General features: G+C 48.4%; 2 protein-coding genes and 1 long non-coding RNA gene across 4 annotated transcripts; 1 reads left to right on the top strand and 2 right to left on the bottom strand.

Moving 5' to 3' along the window:
- Positions 1–1,695: 1,695 nt before the first annotated feature.
- On the top strand, positions 1,696–14,698 carry FKBP8 (FKBP prolyl isomerase 8). Of its 2 annotated transcripts, XM_077331589.1 has the most exons (8): positions 1,696–1,987; positions 3,987–4,156; positions 4,984–5,072; positions 6,592–6,809; positions 9,693–9,865; positions 10,738–10,815; positions 12,833–12,970; positions 14,008–14,698. In XM_077331589.1, the coding sequence occupies exons 1-8, from the start codon at positions 1,696–1,698 to the stop codon at positions 14,092–14,094; spliced, it is 1,245 nt and encodes a 414-aa protein (XP_077187704.1). In that variant the 3' UTR covers positions 14,095–14,698. The 2 variants fall into 2 exon arrangements, with proteins under 2 accessions (XP_077187704.1, XP_077187705.1); XM_077331590.1 differs by lacking the exon at positions 12,833–12,970.
- On the bottom strand, positions 1,982–27,332 carry LOC143834807 (uncharacterized). Its single transcript, XR_013229899.1, has 3 exons — positions 27,286–27,332; positions 26,452–26,629; positions 1,982–2,231 (listed from the first exon to the last, which is right to left on the bottom strand). It is a non-coding gene; the product is annotated as an uncharacterized LOC143834807 (long non-coding RNA).
- On the bottom strand, positions 15,464–19,075 carry LOC143834805 (heat shock protein 30C-like). The gene is given in 3 exon segments (XM_077331591.1): positions 15,464–18,501; positions 18,503–18,820; positions 18,822–19,075. Coding segments are annotated over 3 exon segments (651 nt in total). The 5' UTR covers positions 18,995–19,075; the 3' UTR covers positions 15,464–18,341.
- Positions 27,333–27,785: the final 453 nt, after the last annotated feature.

Genomic DNA, 27,785 nt, shown 5'->3' with positions numbered 1-27,785 from the left:
CTGCAGAACTGCAATAGCTCCCTCAGGGCCCTGATCTTGGACAGCAGTTCATGCCACCAGGCTGGGGTCAGAGACAGGCAGATATCTTTGGGGCCAGGTATTGCCAACAAACTGGCACCTGAAGAATATAGTGCTCTCTGGGGGACGTATTGGGCGAGGTGTTCCCACAGATATGCAGGACCCGGACCATGTAAAGCCTTAACAGTCATTACCAAAACCTTGAACCTGATCTGGACCTCCACTGGCAGCCATGTAGCTGTTGGAGGGCCCATCCAGTTCATCATTCTGTTTACACAGTGACCACCCACCTATCTCTAGGCAGCCCAGAACAGGAAGACTGCAACAGGACCAGCATCAGTTGTGGGTATTGTTGGGCAGCAGGCAAGGTCCTGTGGATTCAGGAAGGTCTTGTGTTGCTTGGCAATAGCAGCCTGCCCTTCCCCCTCTGAGTGGTGGCAGTCGTGGGATCACGTGCCTCCTCCCCTTGTGCCCCGTGCCTCCTCCCCTTGGCAGACATTCCACCTCCCGCCTTCCTCTTCCGCCAGCTGTTCTGAGGCCATTCCGTGCTCAACTCCTAACTGGGCTAGCTGTGGTGACTGCAAGGATGGCCACCATAGGGGCATCGCAGGCTGTAACATTACCATTGTGGGAGGCAGAGCCACACACAGAAGAAACCCAAGTACAGGAGAGAAGAGGGATAGATAATGTTTTAAAAATAAACTGGGAAAGAGAGAATAAAAACAGCATTGTGGTGATAACAATGGCGCTGAAATCTTTTAATCTGTACAGCCAATTAAAAGCCCTCTTTGGCAGGAGCCCCACCTGGCCCACCGACTTTTTGAAAACATCTGGATTCCAGGAAACGTCCTGATTATGACCCTGCAGTGGCTGCTGATAACTCACATTCATGTGCCGTCTAACTTAATAAACTTATGTTTTTCAAAATTCTAGTTAACACTCTGGTGAAGCAAAATTGCTTAGCGGCGTAAAATCAAGTAAACCTTTCTGTGGGGCATATTTGATATAAAAAGTGGAAAAAGCAGATATTAATACATCAGTGATACTGAGACACAGTCAAAACCAATTAGACTACCAAAGGAATAGAGTAATAACGATCCTCAAACTGAATAAAATTTAGTCTAAGCCAACTGTTGTGGGAGGGAGAGGGAGTTCCAAAGTTAAAATGTCGTATTAAAAACCCTTTGTTTTTGCTCAAACACCCTCCTGACCTTTGAACAGTAGTCATGCTGCAGGAGACCTTTACTAGCAAGTGATCCCTGGCTCCAAAACAGGGTTTTCCAGGTCATAGACAGTGTTATAAATTGTGCTTAAAGCAAATGGACAACCATGCTGTTCTTTTAAAACTGGCAAGAGATGTTGCCACAGCAACCAGCAAACTTGGCTGCTGTGTTTTGGTCTCTTGAAGCTTTGGAACAAGTCTTCAAGGGCAGCCCAATACAAAATGCACTGCAGTGGTCTGGCCTGGATAGGATAAGATTGCAGATCACTCACCAAGTCATGCTTCTTGTGAAAGCTGGATATCAACAAGAACTTGGCCAAGACCCTATGTACCTCAAAAACTATATGGGCCCCAGCTGTAATAGTATCAAGGTGAATAACATCAGGCACCATCTTTATCTTCTCCTCGCCCCCCTTTTCTTCCACAGCTAGGCTGATCCATCAGGCACCAGTGCCATGGCCTCCGATGGGGACAGTCCTGGGGATGTTTCTTTGGACTGGGCTGCCGCCAGCCTCGTTGATCTGACCTTACCAGAGCTTGCAAAAACCAGCACTTCTATGATCGACAGCGGCGAAGACTTTGAAGTTCTGGATGATGAGGAAGAGGAAGACATGAACGGCCTTCCCCCACTGGAGGATGTGCCCACCAGCAGAAAAACAGCAGCTGCAGATGAAGCCCAAGGATCTGTGTTGGAACAGCCTGCTGAGGGAGGCACTGAAGCTGTGGAGGAGTGGATGGATATACTGGGTAAAGCACTCTTTGTGTTTGGATCAAGAAGGTCATTCCAAAAGCAGGAATTCAGCTAGTGCAATGGGAGTGGAATTTGAACATAGTGTCTTCTTGATCAGCCACGTCCAGTCAAAATCTTACTCTTGTATTACCTTTCTGGTTCCCCTCTAATTGTTTGTTTCCTTTCATGTATTTCAAGTAGGCTGCATTTTGAAATGTTTATTCTTGAACAGTAAGACAGTTAAAATAGTCCTGGAGGAATCTGTAAGAAGGGAGAGAGGAAGAAGAAGAAGACGAAGAGTTGGTTCTTATATGCCGTTTTCCCCTACCCGAAGGAGGCTCAAAGCAGCTTACAGTTGCCTTCCCATTCCTCTCCCCACAACAGACACCCTGTGGGGTGGGTGAGGCTGAGAGAGCCCTGACATTCCTGCCTGGTCAGAACAGTTTTATCAGTGCCATGGCGAGCCCAAGGTCACCCAGCTGGTTGTATGTGGGGGAGTGCAGAATCGAACCTGGCATGCCAGATTAGAAGTCCGCACTCCCAACCACTACACCAAGCTGGCTCTCGAGATAATGTCACCTAATAAAACCCAATAATCACATTAACTGGAAAAAGCTTATTGTATTGTTCTGAAAGTGTCACATGTATGCTGATGGCACTGGATAAATAATAGTAATACAACGTGGAAGGTCATAATTATAAGGATTATTCATTATATATATATGAAGATATAATCTTCATATAATATTAATAAAGAACAAGGATGATGAATGAGAAAAATCTAATTAACATTATAATAATTGAACAAAGTTTGGGTCCAGTGTACCTGTGAAGACCAAGTTTAATCCTGGATGCGTGCACGTTAATTAATGTGTGGACACTTCATCAGTTATCTGAAGATAGATCCAGGTGGGGAGCTGCATTGGTCTGAAGCAATAGGACAGAGTTCTGTTATAATAACAGCTGACTCGACTATGAAAATCATACTTCCCCCAACAGAAGTTTGTTCCTGGCAGCTGGTATAGGCTGAATGCCTCTAAACGCAGGAATGAGTCCTGGTTAACAGCTCTTAATTGACATCTTCTCTGAGAGTTTGTCTTTCAGAAGCTACTGGTTATCATGGCCATCTTGGGGCGGTCAGTTCCATGAGTTAACTATAGTCAGGTAAAGAAGCACTTCTCTTCATCCTGCGAACCTTCTGCTAGCTGAGTATTTGGAGGAGTTATACTTGCTTCTGGAGAGGGGGGAAAACTACTCTCTATCCACTCATTTAATCGATATACCTAATCCTCAACATGGCCAGATCTCTGGATCCATAAATCCAGAGACTGGAGCCATGAAGACAAAGTGGATCTTTCTACAAACCTGAAAAATACCCCCAAAAGTAATAGAAATGCCACCTTTAGAAATGAATGTTCTTGGTGGATGTTGCTAAGCTAGGACAACAGTAACGACAACCTTCAAGACTTAGTTTCTGTCAGTCAAAGCCATAGAGGAGGGGGGCAGGGTTCTTTCTGGGTTGCTTCAGCCTTTGAGGGTAGGACTCATTGAGGCCAGGTCTGGCAACAACCCTGAGGTGATGTGCCTGACTGACAACAGATACCCCACCAATGCCACATGTGTAGCAGAGAGCAGCTTTTCTCAACTTTTTTACTCTTGAGAAACCCCTGAAATATTGTTCAGGCTTCCCAGAAACCTCAGAAGTGCTGCAATCATGCAGAATGTGATTTAGAAGCATAGCTGTGGACATGGTGACCCGGGGCCCTTCCCCTCCCACCCTTCTCCGGGCACATCATTGGCCAATTGGGGTGGGTGTCAGCATGACCATATATGGTCATATCACCTGATAAACATTTAACAAAATTAAAAGTGCTGTCATACTTTGTTTTGGGTGCTTTTTTTCTTGCCCTGTTCTGGCTGTACGGTTTTGTTTTCTTTTTGCATTGGGGGCCTGCAGTGTTCCGACCACAGCGGTGTTATCTGAAACTGTTCCTCCTTCCTCTTGTCTTCCTCTAGGGAGCGGTTTGCTGAAGAAGAAAGTCCTAGTTGCGGGTCAGGGCAGGAAGACCCGGCCGGTTAAAAATCAGAATGTTAGCATTCGGTTAAAAGCCACTTTGGTAGATGGCACGGTGGTGGAGGAGAACCCTAGCCTCACGTTCACACTGGGTGATTGCGATGTCATGCAGGTAGGTGAACTCAGTAAAAAGAAGCTGAAGATTCGGGCAGATAAAAGATGCCTGGTGGGTGGCAGGAGAGAAAGAAGCAGGGGAAAGTGAGGAAGCGGGGGTGGCCTAACTGTGGCGCTCCTGATGCCTGTGGCGCACCAGATGGACTACAATTCCCATGAGCCCCTGCCAATAGGATGCTGGCAGGGGCTCATGGGAATTGTAGTTCATGAACATATAGAGAGCTACAGTTTGGCCACCCCTGCCAAGAGGGAGAAAGAGGAGTTGGTGGAAAGGGGGACCCAAAAGAAAGTTAGGTTCCCCACTGTACTACTAGCCACAACATGGTGACCAAAACCACAAAACTAGGCCATAGCTTATCCAGGCAGAGTTCCGGTTGTCCATCTCCACCAGCAATAAATGATTGACAGCTTGGTGTGGAACAGCAGGTAGAGTGTTGAACAAGAATCCAGAAAGCCTGGGTTCAAATCCTTGCTCTGCCACACTTATTTGCTGGGTTACCTTGGGCCAGTCACTCCCTTTCACCCTTGCCTACCTCACAGTGTTGTTGTTAGAATAAAATGGGAGAGGGGAGAATGTTTTACACCCCCCCAGTCGGGAGAAAGTTTGCTTCTGGTGTGTGTGCTGAGAACTTGAGGCTTGAACATAGAGCAGGGGTGGCCAAACTGATCTTGAAGACCTTCTGTACACAAATTTCCCCAAGCAAATTTGTGGGGATGGGCAGTATAAAAGCCAAATGATAAATGAATAAATAACTTGGGGGAGGGTCTCCCTCCCCACCCAATTATCTAAGATCTGTTTGCAGCCTCCTTTTATTTCCCCTGCAGGCCCTGGACTTGTGTGTGCAGCTGATGGAGGTGGGAGAGACAGCCCTCATTCAGTCCGATCCAAAGTACTGCCATGGCTCCCAGGGCAGGTGCGTGGCAGGACAGGGAAGGGGGAGCAGAGGGGCTAAGGCAAGGTGCCTGGGAGTCTGTTTTGAAAGAGCGGTGAATTGACTAAGGGTTTGCCAGTCCTTTCCTTACACAGAAAGTCTAGAAAGGTTAGTGTCTGTTGATAGGGTGGGAGAGTCTAAAGTAGGGGTGGCCAAACTGTGGCTGTTCAGATGTCCATGGACTACAGGGACTCATGGGAATTGTAGTCTATGGACATCTGGGGAGCCACAGTTTGGCCAGCCCTGGTCTAAAGAGAGATGTGGTAGAGGTTTATAAAGCTATAAGAAACCCAGCATTGAGGTAGTGGTTAAGAGCGGTGGCCTCTAATCTGGAGAACCAGATTCAATTTCCTGCTCTCCCACAGGCAGCCAGCTAAGTGACCCTAGGTCAGTCACTGTTCTCTTAGAGCAGTTCTTGCAGAATGGTTCACTTGGAGCTTTCTCAACCTCACCTACCTCACAGGGTGTCTGTTTTGGGGAGTGGAAGGGAAGGCTAATATAAGCTGTTTTGGGACTCCTTCGGGTAGTGGAAAGCGGGGTATAAAACCCAATTCTTCTTCTCTTCATAAATGAAATAGAGAGATTGAGCATGCATAGGATCACCTGAAGCCATTTTACACTGAATCAGACCCTCAGTCCATTAGAGCTGGCACTGCCTACTTAGGTTGGCCTCAGCTCTCCAGGGTCTCAGGCTGAGGTCCTCTCATACCACTTACTGCCCAGTCCTTTTAACTGGATGTCTCCTGGATTGAGCCTGTGATCTTCTGCATGCCAAGCATGTGCTGTGCCAATGAGTCATGGCCTTTCCCCTCTGACTGGAGGGAGCTGAATGTTCTCCCCCTTGCTCGTATCACTGGAATTCAGGCAGGCAAAAAGCAGTCCATTCAGGAGAGGGAAAAGAAAGTGCCCCCTGTATTGTGGAACTACCTGCCACTGGACCAAGCAATGGGTATTTTTTTAAAAAACAGGCATGCTTGTGAAAGGCTGTTGAATCAATGACTCATAGCCACGGTGTCTAATAGAGCCTTTCTCAATTTTTTATGGTTGAGAAACCCCTGAAACTGCGCAATCACGCAGAATAGGGTTGGGAAGCATAGCTGTGTACATGCCCACCTGGGCCTCCACCTCTTCCCAACCCCTCCATCACTGGCCATTTTGGGGGAGGGCGGTTTATCACTTGATAAATTTTTAACAAATTAAAAAAATGTATGAAACACTAATTAACTAATTAACTATCGCCCATTTAGGAAATCTTTCCAGGCTTGTCAAGAAACCCTAGCCTGGTCTAATAGAACCCCCATGTTCAGAGGCAGTGCAGCTGAATGCCAGTTGCTAGGGGGAGAGAACAGAGGAAAGCTGCCTTCCCACCCAGCATGCAAAAGTCCCAGATGCCCCCAAGCTGGGGTGCTGTTGGAAATAGGATGCTTGACCAGGTGGACCATTGGCTGCATCCTGCCAAGGACTTGCTCAGTGATGGGGCACGCATTATCTTTTTGAGCAGGAGTCCGGACATCCCTCCGGATGCTGCCCTTACACTTGAGGTGGAGCTGCTGACTACACAGGATGCCCCTGACTTGGAGCTTCTCAGCGGGAAAGCAAAAGTGGAGCTAGCCAACCACAAGCGAGAACGTGGCAACTTCCACTACCAGCGCGCAGATTACGTCCTGGCCATCAACTCCTACGACATCGCCCTGAAGGTTATCGGTTCAAGTTCCAAAGGTACCTGGTGCTTGCCATGCAAGGCCATTTTCATCTGCTTGTGCACTTAATGCTATTGGTGATTTGTGTTTCTCATTGAGTAGGAGTTCCAACAGTCATCAGTCAAATGAGCCATCTAATAAGCTATCTAATAGGACTAGGAAAAGAGGAATCTGGAAGAGACACCTCATGTGGGCTATTGCCCTCACCAATAGCATACCCCCAAACTCTGCAGATTCTACCACTTCTTGAAACAGTGACAGAGTTTGGCTGACAGATGCCATCTCTCATATACTTCCATGATTCCCAGACTGTCCTGCTGAGCTAAAGCGAAACAGATTGGGCCTGTCCACTGCTCTCTGCTCCTTGGATCAGGAATATACTTCATGACACAGCAGTGATATCTGTGGGAATTCCAGAAGTTTGTCCTTTGCCCAGGAACTAGGTCTTAATTGGTTGGGCAGTTTGGAGGGTGGGCTTCTCAGATGCAATATTAATTAGGCTAGGGTCCCCAATGCAGTGCTCCTTCTTGACATTATCCCTGGGACCTGCCAAATGTTTTTAGAAAGTGTCAAGGGCTATATAGGACTCTAGGAAACTACAACTGGTGCAGAACGCCGCGGCCAGGATTCTCACTAAGACATCATGGAGATCTCACATCCGGCCAGTACTCCAAGAACTTGGCTGGCTCCCAGTTGAATTCTGGATTAAGCTTAAGGTTTAGGTAATCACCTTTAAGGCTATACGTGGTTTGGGCCCAGTGTACCTGAGAGACTACCTCCCTGCCTATACCCCCAGAAGAGCTCTACACTCTGCCACTTCCAACTGGCTGCGGATCCCTGGCCCTAAAGAGGCACGTCGGACCTCAGCAAGGGCCAGGGCCTTTTCAGTCCTGGCCCCCACCTAGTGGAATGAGCTCCCCGAAGAGATCAGGGCCCTATTGGAACTTCCACAATTCTGCAGGGCCTGCAGAAAGGAGCTCTTCCACCAGGCATTTTCTTGAGGCCGACTGACCCATAACTACAGGTCCCCCCCACCCCAGACTGAGTGGTTGAACCTACCAAGGGTGTGTCAAAGTTATTGTTGTCGAAATACTGTTCTAGTTCTAGTTGGTATGTTATTGTTGTTATAGTGTTATATTGATACTGATACTGTTCCTTGTAAACGTTCTGAAATGTTTTCTGTAAACCGCCTAGAGCCGTAGGGAAGGGCGGTCTAAAAATCTAAATGAATAATAATAAAATAATAGTTCAGCATTGCTTCTGATTGGCCATTGGAGATTTAATTGACTTTTCAGAAGTTTTAAAATGTTTTGGTGTGGGCAATCTAGGATTAGGAAACATTCATACAATCAAAGAATCAGGGGCTTTTCGCACCGGGATCTTTGTAGCAAATTGGTTGCTGAATGAAAAATCGCCATTTAAAATAGTGGAATTCGTCGTTATGCATACCTGCCTTTGTAGTGGAATCCAGTTGCGTTTTGTAGCGTTTCCCACAGGCTTCCGGTCTCGGCAAAAATCGCTAGAAAGGAAGCGCTCTTGCCAAGCTCGTCCCGCCCCTGGCCGTCAAGCAGCCAATGGGCAGCCGTTAGCATGCTCCCAAACAGCCCCTTTCCCTTTTAGAAAGTTTTAAAAAAAAAAAAATCAGACCCATTGCAACGAATCTGTGTTGATTCGTTGCAACGGAGAGACCCATCCAGCTGCCTGGTGTGTTTGAGCTGTCATTTATTCGTTGCCACGCTCCCTCCGAGTGAAAAAAAAAATCCCCCCCCCTCACGGGCCCGATTTTCGGCTGAAAATCCAAAGGGCAGCCGTTAGCATGCTTCCAAACAGCCCCTTTCCCTTTAAGAAAGTTTTTTTTAAAAAAAACCAGACCCATTGCAACGAATCTGTGTTGATTCGTTGCAACAGAGAGACCCATCCAGCTGCCTGTGTGTTTGAGCTGTCATTTATTCGTTGCCACGCTCCATCCGAGTGAAACCCCCCCCCCTCTCATGGGCCCGATTTTCGGCTGAATGAATGTGTAAAAAATAAAGGGAAAATACATCAGCAAACGGGCTTCTCTTGTTTGTGCTTAGTGACTGAAGGGGAGGGACTGAAGCCGGGGAAGCCTCTAAACAGAGGCTCGCTGGTGTGTTTATCCCCGCTCGTTCGGAGAAAAAAAAATGGCGATCGCTTCGCCGGAAGATCAGAGGAGAGAACCAGGGGGAGGGACTTTGTAGAAACCGCAACAATGTTAACGCACAGGTCTTTTTCGCTAGTGTTGCAGATTGGTTGCAGGAGTGTATCGCTTTCCGGAGGGTGAATCCACTTTTGGGGATTTCCCTGAAAGCGCTACAAGGAAGCGCTTTTTGCAGATCGTTTTCAGGTGTGTGGCAGATTGTCAACGACGTTGTGCATAACGGCAAATCAGTAGCGTTTTCAATTGGCAACCATTGTGCGATTTTGAAGGCGTGCAAAAAGCCCCTCAGAGTTGGAAGGGGCTATTCAGGCCCTCTAGTCCAACAGGAACCTTTCCCTGCCCCCCTCTAAACGACAACCTTTCAAGTACTTAGACCACTACCCTGTCTTCTCTCAACCTCCTCTTCTCCAGGCCAAACATCCCCAAATCCCTCAGCCTTTCCTCATAGTTCTTGGTGAAGGTCAAGTAAGTTTGGCTGAGCATCTGAGGATTAACGACTTGGTTTTTGTTTCAGAAAATGTTTTTGTGTACCCTTTTCCTCCCCAGCTTCTCCCACCCAGTAGATTTGGAATGGTGGTGATTTAAAAAAAAAACTGTGGAAAGTGCACCGAAGGGCTGCATTTCCTCATAAAAGAAATAAAGGATTGCTCAAGTTGCCCATTGCCAAGAGCCCCAACACCCCCCCCCCTTCTGGGCTGTAACGTCACCCTTTGCTTTCTGCAGTCGAGTTCAGCCCAGAGGAGGAGGCCGAGCTGCTGGATGTGAAGGTGAAGTGTCTGAACAACTTAGCAGCCTCTCAGTTAAAGCTGGACCACTATGAAGCAGCTTTGAGATCCTGCAATCAGGTGCTGGAGCAGCAGCCAGACAACATCAAAGCCCTCTTCCGGAAAGGAAAGGTAGGCTTGGAATCCCGGTGGGGGGAGGGGACGCTGTAGAGCCCCTTTTTGGGAATTCCTTTGAGTTGCATCCTGTTACCAAATGTATTATTATTAACAATGACTTTAGTTACGAGGTAAGTCGCCTGGTCTGCCCCAGGAGAGGCATACAAATCACCATAAAAATGATAACGATCTTAAAATTACTGAAATCACAACTAAAATGTACTGAAACAAATGTATTTATACAAATGTATTTATATTTAAAGTCAAATGTATTTATACATTTGTGGGTGGGTGGGTGGCAGCTCCCAACAGAAAAGAAAAATGAACCAAAGAAAAACATAAACTTAAAAACATTTCAGTTGGGCATTTCAGTAAATGCCATGTTATTAATATTGCAGTTCTGTCTTGTTGAAATCTATGCATTGCCATTCTGGCATTGAGAACATAAGAAGAGCCCTGCTGGATCGGACGAGTCATCCATCTAGTCCAGCATCCTGTTTCAAACAGTGGCCAACCAGGTCAGGCTAAACAGGGTTTGCTCTCTAGATGTCCATGGACTCCAATTCTCATGGGCCTCCTGGCATTGGGATTCAGTAGCCATTGGCATCCTCTATGAATCTATCTAATCCTTTTAAAGATCTGTTTATTCCTGCAGCCATCACTACATCCTCTCACAGCAAATTCCACATTTTACTCTAGTATTTCCTTTTGTAGAAATGGTTATACAGCCGTGTTGGTTCTTGCAAAAACATCCCAAAGTAGAACAAGATCCATGTATTAGCTTTTTATTGGATCCACTAGTACAGTCACCTTTGTTCCTAGATTCTTAATTCCAGATCGGCTCAGTGGCGTCCCCTGCAGTTGTGTTTTGACTGCTTCCCTCCTAGGTCCTGGCTCAGCAAGGGGAATACAGTGAGGCTATTCCTATTTTGAAAGCTGCGTTGAAGCTGGAACCATCCAATAAGGTAAGCAAAGGAGATCTCATGCCTGCAGCAGACCTAGGGCAGAGGTCTCCAACACAGTGCTTGTGGGCACCATGTCTCCCGGTAACACTGTTCTTGTTACCCACAAAATGATTTTAGAAAATGGGCTTTTCCCCAGTAAGGCTTCCGACAGGCCACTGAGGATTTGATTGGTTATTCAGATTTTTTTTAAAGTGTTGCTTCGGCAGCACCTGCCACTATAACTCAAGGCTCGTCGATGGTGCCTGAAGGTATGTTGTGGCAACCATTTTGGGGCCTCATCCACCATGCTGTGTCAAAATGGTAAAGGTGGTAGCAGGTTCAGAAAGGGGGCCCCAAGGGTCACCATTGCCCACTGAACGGGCCCCCCAGTCAGACTCTCCTCCTCCCCCTATCCTGTGCCAGGTTGATGCTAGTACAACATCTGCTTAGTCTCCAGAGGAATACATGATGGAGCGTCTTGATTAAGAATGTTTTAGATTGATGAATTTTAAGCTTTTGAAATCTCTATTGTGTGGCTTTTTGATCCTTACATTGTTTTGAGCTGCCCCGAGATGGCTTGGAGAGGGGTGACCTATAAGCCTAAAAATAAACAAAGCACGTTTGATTAGCCATGGTAGTTAAATGGCGCCTGGGTGTTCAGTCTGTCTCTGCATGCCATTTATCGGGGCGGGGACTTGCGTTCAGAGATGGCTTTTTCCTTTCTGCTCTACTTCTGAGCTTCTCTGAAGGTTCTCCTTGACTACTGCGGGAAGTGGGCTATCTGGACTCTGATCTGCCAGAGCCTTTCGCACACAGAGTCATGAGCGCATGAGAAGTTGCAGTGCTCCATCCAGCCGAACGTCTGTCTGGTCCTGCCCTTTTCTTCCCACAATGGCCTTCCCCAGTCCCCCACTGGGGATCCCTCCCCAAAATGAAGGTTTTTCCCCATCCCCCCCCCCCAGTACCAGGCAATGCCTCTGTACAGTGAATTTCAATTGAGCTCTTATAGGTTGTAGCCATTAACAGCTGATGAATTTGTCCGATGCCCCCCCCCTTTTTTCTTAAACTGGCCATCATAGCAGTTAGGAGGTCCCCCCCCCATCTTGGAGACCTGTCCAAGTTCTAGCCTCACCCAAGAGCTGGTGTGGAATAGTGGTTAAGAGCAGTGGCTTCTGATCTGTGGGGTAGGGTGATCTTGGTAAAGTCACAATCCTGATAGTGGTGTTCTACCCGAGCAGCCCTGCCAGAGCTCTCTGCGCCTCACCTACTTCACAGGGTGTCGCTTGTGAGGAAAGGAAAGAAGAAGAAGAGTTGCTTCCTTTCCTCTCCCTGCGAGGGAGGTGAGGCTGAGAGAGCCCTGAGATTACTGAAGAAGAAGAAGAGTTGGTTCTTATATGCCACTTTTCTCTACCCAAAGGAGGCTCAAAGGGGCTTACAGTCTCCTTCCCTTTCCTCTCCCCACAACAGACACCCTGTGAGGGAGGGGAGGCTGAGAGAGCTGGTGTGAGGTGAGCCCTGATATCACTGCTCAGTCAGAAACAACTTTATCAGTGCCGTGGCGAGCCCAAAGTCACCCAGCTGGTTGCATGTGGGAAAGCGCAGAATCGAACCTGGCTTGCGAGATTAGAAGTCCGCACTCCTAACCACTACACCAACTGGAAAGCGATTGGTCAGCTGCTTTGAGACTCCTTCGGGCAGTGAAAAGTGGGGTACAAAACCCAGCTTCTTCAGAACTGCAGTTGCAAAGTATTGTTTTGGGGGAGGGTTCAAGGCCAGCCGGCTGGCTCGATTGATTGCAGCCTCCAAGGGCTCGTCTTGAAGTCCGCTCCACTTCCCTAATCAATTTGCCCCACAAGATTCATGCATGGCAATATGTTCCCCATGGCAGCCCCCCCCCCCCCAAGGGATCCTGGCCAGGTACAGAGTACCAGGAATATGGAAAGCCTCCTGAGATGGTGTGTTCCTTAAAAAAATAAGCTGCCCCCAAACCCTCGTTTGGAGAATTGGTGACGTCTCCCTCTCTTCTGTTGGCCTCCAGACCATCCACATGGAGCTCTCAAAGCTGGCAAAGAAGCACGCCGACCAAAAGAGCGTGGAGACTGAGATGTATCGCAAGATGTTGGGGACTGCTGGCTCCAGCGGACTCCCCGCTAAATGTAAAGACAAGTCCTCCCGGGTAGGTGGAGAGGAGTCATGTCCCACGGGTACCCATAGAAGGCAGGACCTTTTCCAATGAGTCGCACGTTTCAGTTGGGGAAAGCTGACGTCATTTTTATCCTGGCCCCGAGGCATGGCATTTTCACCAACACTCTCATGGGCTGTGATCTTTTTAAAGGGCTGCCATAGAAGCTGAAGGGTGCCCATTGCCAGTCCCACATGGTGCTCTCTTGATCAAGCATCCTGAAGACCTGATGAGGGTGTGTGTGGAGAGGGTTAAATTTCACAGCTCCTGTTTGAAGCAGCTCTTTTGGTAACTGGCTTCACTTTCCTGTGGGGTTGTCAGTAGTGCTCTTAAGGGAAAAGGAGAAAGGTGGGGGGGGGGCTGTTCCCTGGGAGTTTGCAATTTAGATTCTGATTTCAACTGAAAGGGAGATGAAGCAAAGGGAGTTGGATGAGTTAAGTTTTTTTAGCATCATGACTCTTCATGCTTTTATGTTATCTGTCACGAATCTGTTTTGCGCCACCCACCCAGCTTTTTCTTCAGCCCTCTGTTGTTTCCTAAACTAACCTCCCCAACTCCTCTGCTTTTCCTGCTAGAAACAGATCCCCAATCCTTTTGCTTGTTTTGTTCGCAGTTTGACCTACTTTGCCTTCTTGGATCGAGGGCAGCCATTAATACCTGGCATGGCTATGTATTTTTCAAGAGTACTTTCCGCGAGTTGTCTTGTATTCATTACATCCCTGTAAGATTCGGCCAGTGGCATTATCTCTCTATGGTGGATGGGAGGTGGGGTTTGGGTTAAGTGATTTGCTGAAGGCCAGCCTGTATGTTTGTGGCAGAGGCAAGGCTCTGGGATCACAGTCCGCTGACTTCACTGCTATGCCTCCCCAGCTCCAGATCAGAACCATTCACCAGTATTCAAAATATAGGCATGCCATCGATTTTATGGGTTTTTTTAAAATAGGGAAAACGTGAATGCAATTTGTGTTTCCTGCCTCCTGCATCTGGCTTCTGGGTTTGACATCTGTTTTTTCCCCCTCTCTTTCTCCCAGGCAATTCCTTGGAAATGGCTATTCGGTGCCACGGCCGTGGCCCTGGGAGGTGTAGCCCTGTCAGTTGTCATAGCAGCCCGGAACTAGCTCCATTGCCCAGCAAGCCCATTTTGCCAAGTGACGCCCTGAGACCAGCTCTTTCCTGCCCCTGCCCCCTTTCTCCCCATACCTGGCCCTTGAGGATTGCTACACATCTTGAACTATTAGGCTAGCTGGGGAAGGGTGGTGGGACTTTGCTTCTTCTGCCCAGAAACGCCACTGGAACCATTCCACAGGAGCCGCCCCCTCTGGTGACAGTGAAGGCCCAGCGTTATATGGCTGCTGGGCAGAAAGCCAGGGGTGAAAAAGAGCCTGGGGGGTATTTGGGGTTGTGCAGGGTGAGAAATCTTGGACACACACCCCTCTTTGCACCTCCGTACCTTGGACATGCTGCGCAGTCTTTTGGGTTGAGTGGGCAGGTGTCTCATTTCCCCTCCCCTGCTTTCCCAGCCCTCTGTTTTTTATTTCTGCTCAACCTGTCCTTCGTGGAGGGAGAAAGAAAACAGTGTGGCAAGGGTTTATCCAGCGGGGAGACAGAGAGATGTAAAAGAAGGACAAGCCACTGGCTGCTGGGTGAGGTAGAGATAGGAGGTTAGAAGCTGGTAGTTGCATTGGCTTTAATCCTGGAAAATAAATAAATAAATAAAGTGGAGCTTTGGAGGATCACTCAGGGCTACGAGGGCAACTCAGGGCTGACCAACAGCTCCCGTCAATATATTTCTTGCAATGGGGAGGGTTATTTTTCGGTATGGTCTCCTCCTCTGCCATACAGGAGCAAACTAATTGATGCTGGAAGTCTTTGGTCGCCTCCTCAGCCTGCAAGATGAACTATTCCACTTTTCCCTTTCTGCCATGCGCGCACATGTTGTCAGAGTGTGCCTGTTGCCTCCTTGTAGGAAGTCACCCCACGGAGGTTCAAAATCTGGTTGATTCCCTCAAACTGCTGTCTGCCAAGACTGCACAGCCTCATTCCTCCCCCAGTCCCTTCCCCGTCATGCCACCAGCCATGTGTTGGCAGCTCTTGGCCCTGCTTAACCTGGATAGATATATTTTTCAAAGATCTTGGGAGGGGGAGGGACATTGGCCCTCTGTCAGATAAAAACTGTGAACCAACAATGCCCCCTCCGCCCCTAATAAATCAACATCTCTCAACAGACTTATTTTAATCTATATACCGCCCTCCCCGGAGGCTCAGGGCGGTTTACATGGAACATAAATGATACATAAAACAATCTATAACACATGAATAACCATACAATAATATTAATTATTGCTTTTTTTAGTCCTCTTTGCTTTTTCTTGTTGTCCACTCTGGGAGACTGTGGGGTGTCTTATAAAACTGGAGAGTTGCGTTATTTCTTATATAGTTTTAATAACTTTCCTACCTGCTGTGTTGCAGAGCCTAGAAAACAAATATCCCTTTGGCTAATGCTGCGTTGTCCCTTATATGTTTGGGGCCATTTCTCTGCTCCTCCTCCCATTATCCTCCAAGCTGCATGACAGAAGGTGGGGAAAGTGATTGGTCCAAGATATGAGTTTCATCACAGAGTGAGAATCTGGAGCCAGGCTTTCCCAGTTTAGGAGAATGCTCTACCAGGGATTCTCAACCAGGGGCCTGCAGATGGAGCTCCATGGCCATTTCTGACTTCATGGATTCAGCCACAAGCCAGGGAACCGGCTGCTATTGCTCCCCTTCCCCCAAGTGATTTCTCTCGTGGTTTCCACACCTGGGAGGGGGCAGCGTCTGCATACCTACTCCTGCCTTAAACCACCTCCTATCTCCCCCCCCCCACACACACACACCAGCCTATTAATGCAGGCGGCGATGTAACTTCTGGAGGTGTGGCAGCTGACATCACTTCCGGGGCTCCTTGAAGCCTGGAAAATTATTTCAGGGGCTCCTTCATGATCAGAAGGTTGAAAAGGGCTGCTCTAGCCACTTCCTTGCACTGGGTTAAGGAGGAGTGTGCTCATTGTAAAGTTATCTGCTGTTGGGCGTTTCAATATGGAACCATATCAGTTTCAGTGTGCTTGGCTCTAGGCCGCTGCAGCTAAAATTTTCAGCTAGCAGTTAGACAGGTAGGTTGCCCTGTTCGGAGGTGATTTGGCTCAGGGGCTGTTGTCCTTGAGGATTGGCCCAGGAACACCTGGCCAGAGTTGCAGTTGTGTACATTTCACCTCTGCACTTACCAGTTGCAGCATTCATAAATCAGGGGCTGCTGCACCTGGCCTGCTACCCTCTCTGAGCCTCAAGGCCAGCTTTTTGTTGAAATCATGTTGAATCTTATAGGAACACGTACAGTTTAAAATTTAACTCCTCTCTGCATCAAATGACCTTGATATTCATACTGGGGAAGGCATCACTGTTTCATGACCCTAAACCAGCGGTCCCCAACACAGAGCCAGCCATGAAATGCTGCTGCAGCTTCAGATGCACAGTGAACAACCCTTGTTCCATGAGGACAGCTGCTGCCAAAGCAATGTTTTAAGAAATCTGCACAACCTGCTAGCTAAAAGGTTCACATGGCCATGTCTATTTCGGCAAGCACCAGGAAAGGTGTTGGGCCCCTGCCCTATGTTTGGAAAATGCCTAGGCTGCCCTTCAGAGACTTGCTCATGGTGGCTTGAAACTAGCACAGAACTGTTAGAAATACAGTCATTGCAATGTAGATTTGCAATGTAGATTTAAATGGTCTTAGACCAGAGCAATAATAGAATAAAACAGAAGTCATTGCAATAGACCTGCCATTAACTGTTGGTCTATCTCAGTCCTGCCTTTTCTTGTGGTTTAAAATGGCTTACAGCAGTAGTTAAAAACATCCCCAAATGGCAAAACCCCAAATGTCTCCCTCCTGCCCCCTTAAACCAGTTCAAACCAGCCCCCCCTGGCAAACAGGCAGATCTTGCAGGGACTGCTAAAGATCTCAGAGGAGGTTCTCCCCCACCCCACCCACTTCAGGAAGCCTGTTCGACAGAGCCTGAGCCCAGATGGGTAAGGTCGATGCTGGCTCTGGTCGATGCTGGATGGGCTGCCTTAGTGACGGGATAGTCCCCCTAAGGGTACTTGAGGGCCATGAACAGACGAGGCACTAAAATGCCATAAACACAGGAGCTAACCCCTGATGGAGGTCAAAAGTGATGTTTTGGGGCTTGGGGCGTGAAAGGAAGTAGGGCCAGCCAGGCTGCAAGGGCGAGAGCATTCCAAAGGTCCAGTGCCAGCACTGACGAAGCCCTGTCTCTGGTTACCATCCACTTCACCTCTCCAGGCACAGGCGCAAAGAGACAGGGTTGCAAGGAAGATCTTAGCTGGCATGCTGGATGTTATGGGAGCCAGGCAGCCCTTCAGGTAGTCCAGCCCCAAGCTGGGATAAAACAGCACTCTGAATCTTGCCTGGAAATGGGTGGACACCCACAATGGATCTTTCCGCATGGTGCTCATGCGATCCCCAGATCCAGTTCCCCAAAATAACCTGTCCAATTCAAGTCTTCGGATGGTTTTCAAAGGCAACTCTGCGTAAAGCTCATTACAGTAATCTAAGCCAGGATAGAGCCTCTTGTGGCGCAGAGTGGTAAGGCAGCCTTCTGAAAGCTTTGCCCATGAGGCTGGGAGTTCAATCCCAGCAGCCAGCTCAAGGTTGACTCAGCCTTCCATCCTTCCGAGGTCGGTAAAATGAGTACCCAGCTTGCTGGGGGGTAAACGGTAATGACTGGGGAAGGCACTGGCAAACCACCCCGTATTGAGTCTGCCATGAAAACGCTAGAGGGCGTAACCCCAAGGGTCAGACATGACCTGGTGCTTGCACACCTTTAAGCCAGGATATGATCAGAATGTGGGTTACCGTGGCTGCCTTTGAAGCACTTAGGATAATGCAGGCAGCTTCTCTCTTCCATATCATCCTCACAATGACCCTCCGAGGTAAAAGAGCTGCTTCCCGGACTCCATAGCAAGTGCAGCTTCCTGTTCATCCAATTGGATATATTCCATCCCTCCTACTTCTCAATACACACATTTTCTCTGGGTCTTCCACACCCTTCCCTACCTCCACTTTCCTCCTAACTCCAAAAGGAGAAAAAAAACAGTCCAACCACATACAGAAAAAGTGAATGGATTATTACACAGAGGGCAAGAGCTGATTGTGGGTGCGGCCGAGGCCTGATACGGAATGGAGGCCAGATGGGTGACAGGTCAAAAGGTAAATCCTCAGTTCATGCAGAGTCCTGTCCACACGTCTCTCCTTCCCCTGCAGTTGAGTTTTTCCATGCAGTGGGAGGGAGTCCCCGGACATGGGGGGAATTCAGGTCTTCTTGGCAATGGCCCTGTCACTGCTCCCTGGCTCATTCTCTTCCCCACTGGGCATCTCCTGTGCCGCAGACTGGATGTCTATTGGGATGGCTTTCTCCACAGAAGAAGCCAAGCATGGTGCCTCGATGCACAGCTGCCCATCTGGAGAAAGAACACGAGATGGCCTGGAGGTCCACGTCGAGTGGGAGAAGGGTCTCCCGTCTCAACTCTTGGTGCTCTTGCCAGTAGCTGCCCCACTTGCTTTTGCTTTCTCTCTGGCACTTGGCCATCACAGTGACTTTTCTGCCATCTAGCTTCACCGTCATTTCCTCCGGGGAAAAGCCTGCCATGTCCACGGAGACACGATATTTCCCATCTGGTCGTCCCTTCACAGCAGCCTCCATGGCACTCACCTCACGTGGCTCCCTTTGGCGCTTTTCCTCCCACATCAGGAGCGGGGAGGCCTGGAAGAAGGCCTGGGTCATCCTCTCTGTCCTGCATTTGCCTTTCCATGTTGGCAGCTACTCGGTCCATGAGATTGGAGCTGGCTGGCCACAGGACCCTGCAGGCCAGCTGCGGATCGGTGAGCCAGACAGGGCCTCGGGCAGGCAATGGCCACCTATGCAGGGGGAGCATCTGCAGCAAGAGACGGCTGTAGCTCGCCATGGTAATGCGGTGCAGAGCAGCACTGCTGAGGGCGAAATCCTTTCCTTGTGGCTCACCTTTCTGGCTGGCCTGGGAGCTGCACGAGCCTTTTATAATTCCCTCATCCACCCACAAACAAAGCTGAGGAGAAGGCCTTGGCACCGCTTCAAGGATGATGCAACAGCCTGTAACAGGCGCTCCGTCTGGCCTGGAGTTTGCCTGGCACAGCTGGAAAAGAGGAGGCTGTTCTGGAAGGATTGCGGACAGCCTTCCCCCAGAAGATAATTTTCTGCTTTGGGGAAGAGCCGAAAAGCCCCTCCGCCTGTCTGTGGACCATGAATGAGGAGAAAGCAGGCAATCACCCGCGTCTCTTCTTATTCATGGCCATGGGACCAGCTGCTAGCTCCCAGCTGGTGGAAGCACATGTCTGAAGCCTGCATTCCTGGTTTACTGATCCCCTTTCAAGCAAATACAAGCACTGCATTCCTGTGGGGTGAAGTAAGAGGCAGAGTGCCCTTGTGGTCCCCACCCGCCACTGAATCAGACAAAAGGATCCGGTGATCTCCTGGGATTTCAATGTATCTCCCGATGATAATCAGTCCCTGCTTTGACCCCCCCTTCTCCAAGAATTTCCCAGTCTTAAGTTGGCAACCAGTTTATCGAGTCCATGTTTTATCTCAACCTTCTGCCAAGAAGTTTTGGACGGGCAGGCAGTTTTACGCTATTTCATCCTAACCCCTGTGAAGTAGATTAGGCTGAAAGGAAGGAGACCGGCCCCACGTTATTCAGTGGATTTCATGGTTGAGTAGGAGCTGGAATATGTATGTCTCAACAAGGCTGCCCTGCCAACCCCCAGGTAAGGCCTGGAGATACAGAAATAAAACTGACCACCAGACTGTAGTTTTGGAGGGTTGTCCATAGAGCCTTGGGTTCCACTGAGGTCCTTCCCCAGGCTACACACTCCAAGGATTTCCCAACCTGCAGTGGGCAACATTGTCAACTTGTCTGAGATGACACCACATTCAGCATCCTATTTCCCATATTGACTAACAGGCTGGGAAGCCTGTTAGGTGGGCCAGTGCAGCCAGAATGCCCCTTCAGCTGGAGGTTAGCCATCATGGGACCGTATTGATGGGTGGGCAGGGTTCCCAACCTTGAGGTGCAACTTGAGAGTTTCCCCAGAATTACAACAGCTCTCCAGGCTGCAGAGATCAGTTCTCCCGACAAAAAGGGCAATTTTGTACTGGGGACTCTGACCCCCCTTTTCCAAGCAACACCCCCAAATCCCCAGGAATTTACCAGGCCAGAGTTGGAACAGGAAAGATTAAAATGCAAATGTGCTGCCAGACTCTAGGGGGGAACCAGAAGTTCTCCCAGAATTACAACTGCTCTTCAGACTACAGAGATCAATTTTCCTAGAGGAAACTTCAGAGGGTAGAATCTACAGCATCACATCCCTACTGAATACTGTCCCCTCCCCAACTGTTCCCTAGACTATGCCCCACATTTCCAGGAATATGGCATTATAGAGCTGGTGATCCTATATAGTCTTTAATTAAGCAGCAATAGTTGGCAACTTTTATCAAACAGAAAACAGCAGCAGCAGAAAAGTTGGTTTTTATATTCTGCTTTCCACTACTCGAAGAAGCCTCAAAGCAATTTACAATTGACTTCCCTTTCTCTTCCCACAACAGACACCCTGCGATGTAGGTGAGGTTGAGAGAGCCCTGACAGAACTGCCTTGTGAGAACAGCTCTAACAGGACTTTGATTAGGCCAAGGTCACCCAGATGGCTGCTTGTGGAGGACCAGGGAATCAAACCTGGCTCACCAGATTAGAAGCCATGGCTCTTAATCATGACACCAAGCTATACAAGGGCTCTCAGTTCTAGGGATATTGGGGGAGGGAGGGTGGATCTGGGGAGGGTGTGACAAGGTGAGGTATCTAAGTGGGGTATAATATCATTTATTTATCTTTAACCGGCTCCTAGCAGAGCAGATTAAATAATTTGGTAAGTGCCCCGAAGGCGGGCCCTGTCCGTGATGAGGAAGGGTGCCGATAGGCCCCTTGCCGCCGGAGTGACTAATCGGGAGACGCGAAGCCTCCCGATCCGCCCCCCTTCCAGCTTGCCTGCATGCGGCCAGCCACTGCCATTTCCTCTCTCGCATTCTAGCCGGCCGGTTGCTGCCTCACGGCACGGCCAGGAAGGGCCAGCCGCCGCGGCCCTCCCGCCGCCTCCGCGACACCTGGACCAGGCCCGCGGCTGTGGCGCCAGCCCCTGCACCACCCACACATGGCCCGCCTGGCCGGAAACACTTGCGGCACCGCACCCAGCACCGCCGTCGCTTGCCGCCTACGCCCGCAGCCACAGACCCGGACCCTAGACTGTGGCCTCACCTCCTGCTCCGACGAATAGGTAGGCCATGCTGCGGGACAGGGGGGCCCAGGCCAAGCCGCCCCTGCCCCAGCGCAACCCGCCAGACTCACGAGCCCCGCTAGTGCCCGCTGCATTCAGACTGCAGCGGGCTTATTTACTAGTTTATTTATATTTTTATACCGCCCTTCCTGGGCTCTGGGCGGTTTACATAAAACATTTTGGAACATTCACATAGTACAAAATCAATATAACAGTACTAGATTTAAAGCCCATTTTATTTAAGAATAAAATGGGCGCTAGCACCCCTCCCCAGGGACGGTGCTGGGTGGCTGCCCGGGGCCGCAGAGGCCTTCCCCCCCCCTTTGAAAAAGGCTTCTGTATCTTCTAATCTGGTGAGCCAGCCCCGGGCCCGCAGAAGCCTTTTTCCTCCCCCAGGCGGGCAAAGGGATGGGGAGCCGCGGGCCTACCTTCCCTCTCGGCGGTAAGCAGAAGAATGGCTGCCGTGGGGCGAAGGTTTGTCCTTGTGGGGAGTGGGGCCAGCCCAAACAGGCCAGTTGGTGGTTGCTGGCCCAAACAGCCAATCAGCAGCCATGCTGCGTGCGGCTGCTGATTGGCGGTTTGGACCTGGACTAGCAAGTGGAGGGACCAATCGGGAGGTGCTGCGTGCCTCCCGATTGGGCCCTCTGCTTGTCAGTCCAGGGGAAGGGGCCAATGGGCACCCTTCCTCATCCCGGACAGGGTCCGCCCTCAGGGCCCTTACTCTATTATTTTATCCGCTTCACAGGAGCGGTTAAAGATAACAATAACAACAATACACCAACTGGACCAATTAGAACGGCACTTCAACAGTAACTTTGACAGTCCCCCAGTAGGTTCGGTCCCTCAGTCTGGGGGGGGGGGGCACTTGTAGATGTTATGGGTCAGTCAGCCTCACCAAATGCCTGATGGAAGAGCTCCTTTTTGCAGGCCCTGCAGAACTGTGTTCTGGCAGGGCCCAGATCTTTTCAGGGAGCTCATTCCACCAGATGAGGGCCAGGACTGAAAAGGCCTTGGTCCTTGTTGAGGCCCGATGTGCCTCTTTAGGGCCAGGGATCCATAGCCAGTTGGCAGAGCATAGAGCTCTTCTGGGGGTATAGACAGGGACTTCCCCTCACTGGAAGTCTTCAAACAAAGGTTGGATACACACTTTTCTTGGATGCTTTAGGATGCTTAGGGCTAATCCTGCGTTGAGCAGGGGGTTGGACTAGATGGCCTGTATGGCCCCTTCCAACTCTATGATTCTATGATTCTATGATTCTATGAGGCGGTCTCTCAGATACACTGGGCCCAGACCACGTATGGCCTTAAAGGTGATTACCAAAACCTTAAGCTTAATCCGGAATTCAACTGGGAACCAACCGAGTTCTTGGAGTACCGGCCAGATTTGAGATCTCCATGGTGTCTTAGTGAGAATCCTGGCCACGGCGTTCTGCACCAGTTGTAGTTTCCGGATCAAGGATAAAGGTAGGCCTGCATAGAGCGAGTTGCAGAAGTCCAGTCTGGAGGTGACTATCGCATGGATCACTGTGGCTAGGTGCTCTGGTTCCAGGTAGGGCGCTAGTAGTTTGGCTTGGCGGAGGTGGTAAAATGCCAGCCGTGCTACCTTTGTAACCTGGGCTTCCATTGTAAGGGAAGCATCCAGGATCATGCCCAGGCTCCTGGCGGAGTGAGTCGCTATCATCCAGGTGGGGCAGGCGTGCTTCCTCCCATGGTCCCTTCCTACCCAACCACAGGACCTCCGTCTTTGCAGGGTTGAGCTTCGGACGACTCTGCTTGATCTGTTTTGTCACTGCTTCCAGGCATCTGGCTAAAGATTCTGGAGGGGGGGAGGGAGTCAGGGCAGTCATCCATCAGGAGGAAGAGCTGGGTGTCATCTGCGTACTGGTGGCAACCCAGCCCAAACCTCCGCACCGGCTGAGCAAGAGGGCACATGAAGATATTAAATAGGGTAGGAGAGAGGACTGCTCCTTGTGGGACCACATGTGAGCTGGTGACGGCTAGACACTCTCTCTCCTATTACTATCCTCTGTCCGCGACCCTGGAGGAAGGAGATCAGCCATTTGAGGGCTGTCCCCCGTATCCCAGCGTCAACAAGGCTCACCGCCTAGGAGCTCATGATCGACTGTGTAAAATGCTGCCGACAGGTCTAATAGTATTAGCAGCGCTGACCCGCCTCGGTCCAGTTGGCAGCGGAGGTCATCTGTCAGGGCGACTAGCGCTGTCTCCACCCCATGGCCAGGCTGGAAGTCTGACTGAAATGGGTCAAGGGCTGAAGTTTTTTCCAGGAATGTTGATATTTGGACTGCAGCAGCCCTTTCAACCAATACAGTCTGCCTTCCTAAGGAGCCATTTTCTCCAGGGGAAACTGTTATCGGAAGATAAGCTATAATGCTGGGAGATTTCCAGGCCTCACCTGGAAGATGGTAACCCATCCTTCTTATAGTCTTGGCTGCTGCTGTGGATGAACAATTGCCTCCCCTGTAGGAAGCTGTGTGATGGATCATTTCAGCTCCTGCTTTAGAGTCCAGGGACACCTTTAAGACCAACAGTTTGACTCAAGGTATGAGCTTTCCTGAACTTTGTTAGTCTCCAAGGTGCCCCTGGACTCTAAATTTGTTCTCCTGTTTCAAACCAACACGGCTGCCCCCTTGAATCTGATATAGATTATATAGATTTGTGGAACACAATTGAGAACACAAATACAGATTTGTGGAACACACTTTAGCCACAGTCTGTCTATAGTTTATTTTTAGGTCAGGCAGAATGTATCCTGAGTTCATAGAATCATAGAATCATAAGAGTTGGAAGGGGCCATACAGGCCATCTAGTCCAACCCCCTGCTCAACGCAGGATCAGCCCTAAGCATCCTAAAGCATCCAAGAAAAGTGTGTATCCAACCTTTGCTTGAAGACTTCCAGTGAGGGGGAGCTCACCACCTCCTAAGGCAGCCTATTCCACTGCTGAATTACTCTGACTGTGAAAAACTTTTTCCTGATATCTAGCCTATATCGTTGTACTTGAGGTTTAACCCCATTACTGCGTGTCCTCTCCTCTGCAGCCAACAGAAACAGCATCCTGCCCTCCTCCAAGTGACAACCTTTCAAATACTTAAAGAGGGCTATCATGTCCCCTCTCAACCTCCTTTTCTCCAGGCTGAACATTCCCAAGTCCCTCAACCTATCTTCATAGTGCTTGGTCCCTAGGCCCCAGATCATCTTCGTCGCTCTCCTCTGTACCCTTTCAATTTTATCTACGTCCTTCTTGAAGTGAGGCATCCAGAACTGCACACAGTACTCCAAGTGCGGTCTGACCAGTGCCGTATACAATGGGACTATGACATCTTGTGATTTTGATGTGATGCCTCTGTTGATACAGCCCAAAATGGCATTTGCCTTTTTTACCGCTGCATCACACTGCCTGCTCATGTTTGCTGTGCGCGGCTCGCAGTTGCTCAGGGCTGGGAATTGGACCAATTGGCAGGCGCTTTGCGCCTGCCAATTGGTCCCTCTGATTGTCTGTTCGGAGGAAGGGTCCAATCCGGACCTTCCCTCATCCTGGACACATCCCGCCCCAGAACCCCTTACCGCATTATTTAGTCTGCAGCGCCCGCAGCGCCGCGGGCGGTGTTGAAATTGTTCTGTGATTTTATGTTAATAAATCAAAGGGAAAATGAGTAACATTTCCCTTAGAAAAACTGATAAGAGCTTTCCATAGCTCTTGTCAGCTTAGGTGTGTGAACGTAAAAAACAATTAGAAATTACTAGGGGACTTGTCAAAAATTCTTTAAAGTCCTATGACACAGTTAATTATAAATTGGCTTTTGCCCTATGACTTTCCAGTTTATTTCTTAACCAGGTAACCAAGTATGGATGAAGTCCTGAGAAACCAGATTATTAAAACTGATGATGAAGTGGAAAAGTCCTTTCCAAATATTGTTGACTGGTGATAATAAGTGTCTAAATAGATTCCAGAGACAATGGGTCCATTTTACCATATGTGAGCTGTTGCAATATCTTTTGAGGCTGAAGAACAAATTGCTGCCTAATAAAAACTTTAACGCACGTGCTAGTGCAAACTTGGGATGGCAGGAATTATAAACAACTGAAACCACCAATCTCCAGAACTACCTTTCAGTCAAGTAACACAGAACTCATGAGGAGTCATCAAGGGGATGATCCTATTTTGGACCCAGAGACCCATTATGTTATCTTTGCGGGAGCTTTTGAAAATTGTTTATTTATCATTTCTTTATGGGCTATAATTGATTTAGGAGGGTACCTTCTGTTCTTTCTATTTTGGGAAAATCTAAAAAGACTACAAGAGAGACCCAGCTATTTACGCTTATTGGGGGGTTGTTTTTCTTTATGTAAACACTAATCTTCACCGGAAGTGGAAGAGTTTATTTTTACAGGAGCATACACAATGAAAGCAAACAAATTAATTAGTTCAGCAGTGGAATAGGCTGCCTAAGGAGGTGGTGAGTTCCCCCTCACTGGCAGTCTTCAAGCAAAGGTTGGATACACACTTTTCTTGGATGCTTTAGGATGCTTAGGGCTAATCCTGCGTTGAGCAGGGGGTTGGACTAGATGGCCTGTATGGTCCCTTCCAACTCTATGATTCTATGATTCTAATTAGAAATTTGTTTTACCCTGGGTGGTACTTTTTGGGATATCTGATACTATTTTCCATAAGATTACAAGCGAATCAACCAGATCCTATAAACCCTTTTGTATATAACACTATCCGTGCACCTCCCCCTTTAGTGAATAATAGAACACTATATTCTACATAACAGGGAAATTTCCAGATTTTCTGTTACAACCCAGACATCAAGCCCCAAAAGGTATTGGCTTGAGATACGCTAAACTCATCAATGGGGAACACTGATTAACAGTATAATTACCTGAATGCCCCTGTTTCTAACTTGAATGGAGGTGGATGAATATGTAAAGAAAACATGGGAACTGACATACATACACAATGATAAATATATGGGAGATACAAAAGGTTGGGTAAAACATACAAAGAGATATGTATATAAAAACAATTATTTTGTACTTACTTGGGATACACCTCTCTGGTGGGACAGATGATCTGGGGCCAAGGGACCTATGAAGATAGGTTGAGGAACTTGGGAATGTTCAGCCTGGAGAAAAGGAGGTTGAGAGGGGACATGATAGCCCTCTTTAAGTATTTGAAAGGTTGTCACTTGGAGGAGGGCAGGATGCTGTTCCCGTTGGCTGCAGAGGAGAGGACACGCAGTAATGGGTTTAAACTACTACAACGATATAGGCTAGATATCAGGATCCTGCGTTGAGCAGGGGGTTGGACTGAATGGCCCCTTCCAACTCTTTGATTCTATGATTCTATGAATACTGAATTTAAAGGCCTAAAAAGAGTAATCCAAAGTCTAAGAAAGACAAAACTCAATTCATGCGCCACTTAAACTGCAAAGATTTTAAACCTAATAACATAAAAGCAAATTAAGTTTAACAGTATAATTTATCAAAATCGATGGCTTTAAATTATTTGCTTGCTGCAAATAATGTGTGTGGTGGTGTTGTGTGTAGAATAATCTCCAAACAAACAGAGGCCAAAATATTAGCCCTGTAAGAATACAAACCACTCTCTAACACAGATTCAACTGAAGGAGAAACCATGATAGAAGAAAAATGTTAATGTGTTCCACAAAGTTAAAAAAATAAAAAGGGGGAATAATATAGATTATATAGATTATAAAGATTTGTGGAACACAATTGAGAACACAAATACAGATTTGTGGAACACACTTTAGCCACAGTCTGTCTATAGTTTATTTTTAGTTCAGGCAGAATGTATCTTGAATTGGCTGCTGTTGCACTATGTGTATAGTTATTTCTTTGTCCCTCAAACTAACCTTGAATTTGTCAAAAGCAGATAGCTCCTGAATGTAGCATCTCTCCATATAAAGGAATGTATTCTTTGAAACAAAGAGCGAGAAAATTGTAATAAGATATATAGCCATCCGTGATAGGTCAGATTGTACGCCCTTCCTCGTCGACCTGATTGGTCAAAGGGACAGTGAGGGAGTGAGCGTCAGGATACCTCATGATGATGTCTCAAGGTCTTAAAAATGAGCTGCACTGATGCAGACTTCAGAGAATGCACCAATTAGCTTTCTCTCCATGCTTGCAAACATGTATCCTAAATAAATCCTCTTGCTGCTTAGCTGTCTTTGTTGTGGTCTTGTAAATTTTACACTGCATGATCCATAACAAATCCATTTCAGCTCCTTGCATCATTCCCAAGGCTGAGTCACCAAAGCCTGAATACTTTCCCTCTAACACCCCCTACCTGCCAAACTAGAAACATATCAAAACCCAAAAAGACCTGGTGAGAAAACAAAGGCAGACAATA

The sequence above is a fragment of the Paroedura picta genome, chromosome 4, assembly GCF_049243985.1.
Source record: "Paroedura picta isolate Pp20150507F chromosome 4, Ppicta_v3.0, whole genome shotgun sequence".
NCBI lineage: Eukaryota > Metazoa > Chordata > Lepidosauria > Squamata > Gekkonidae > Paroedura > Paroedura picta.
This window is presented reverse-complemented; position numbering and strand designations above follow the sequence as displayed.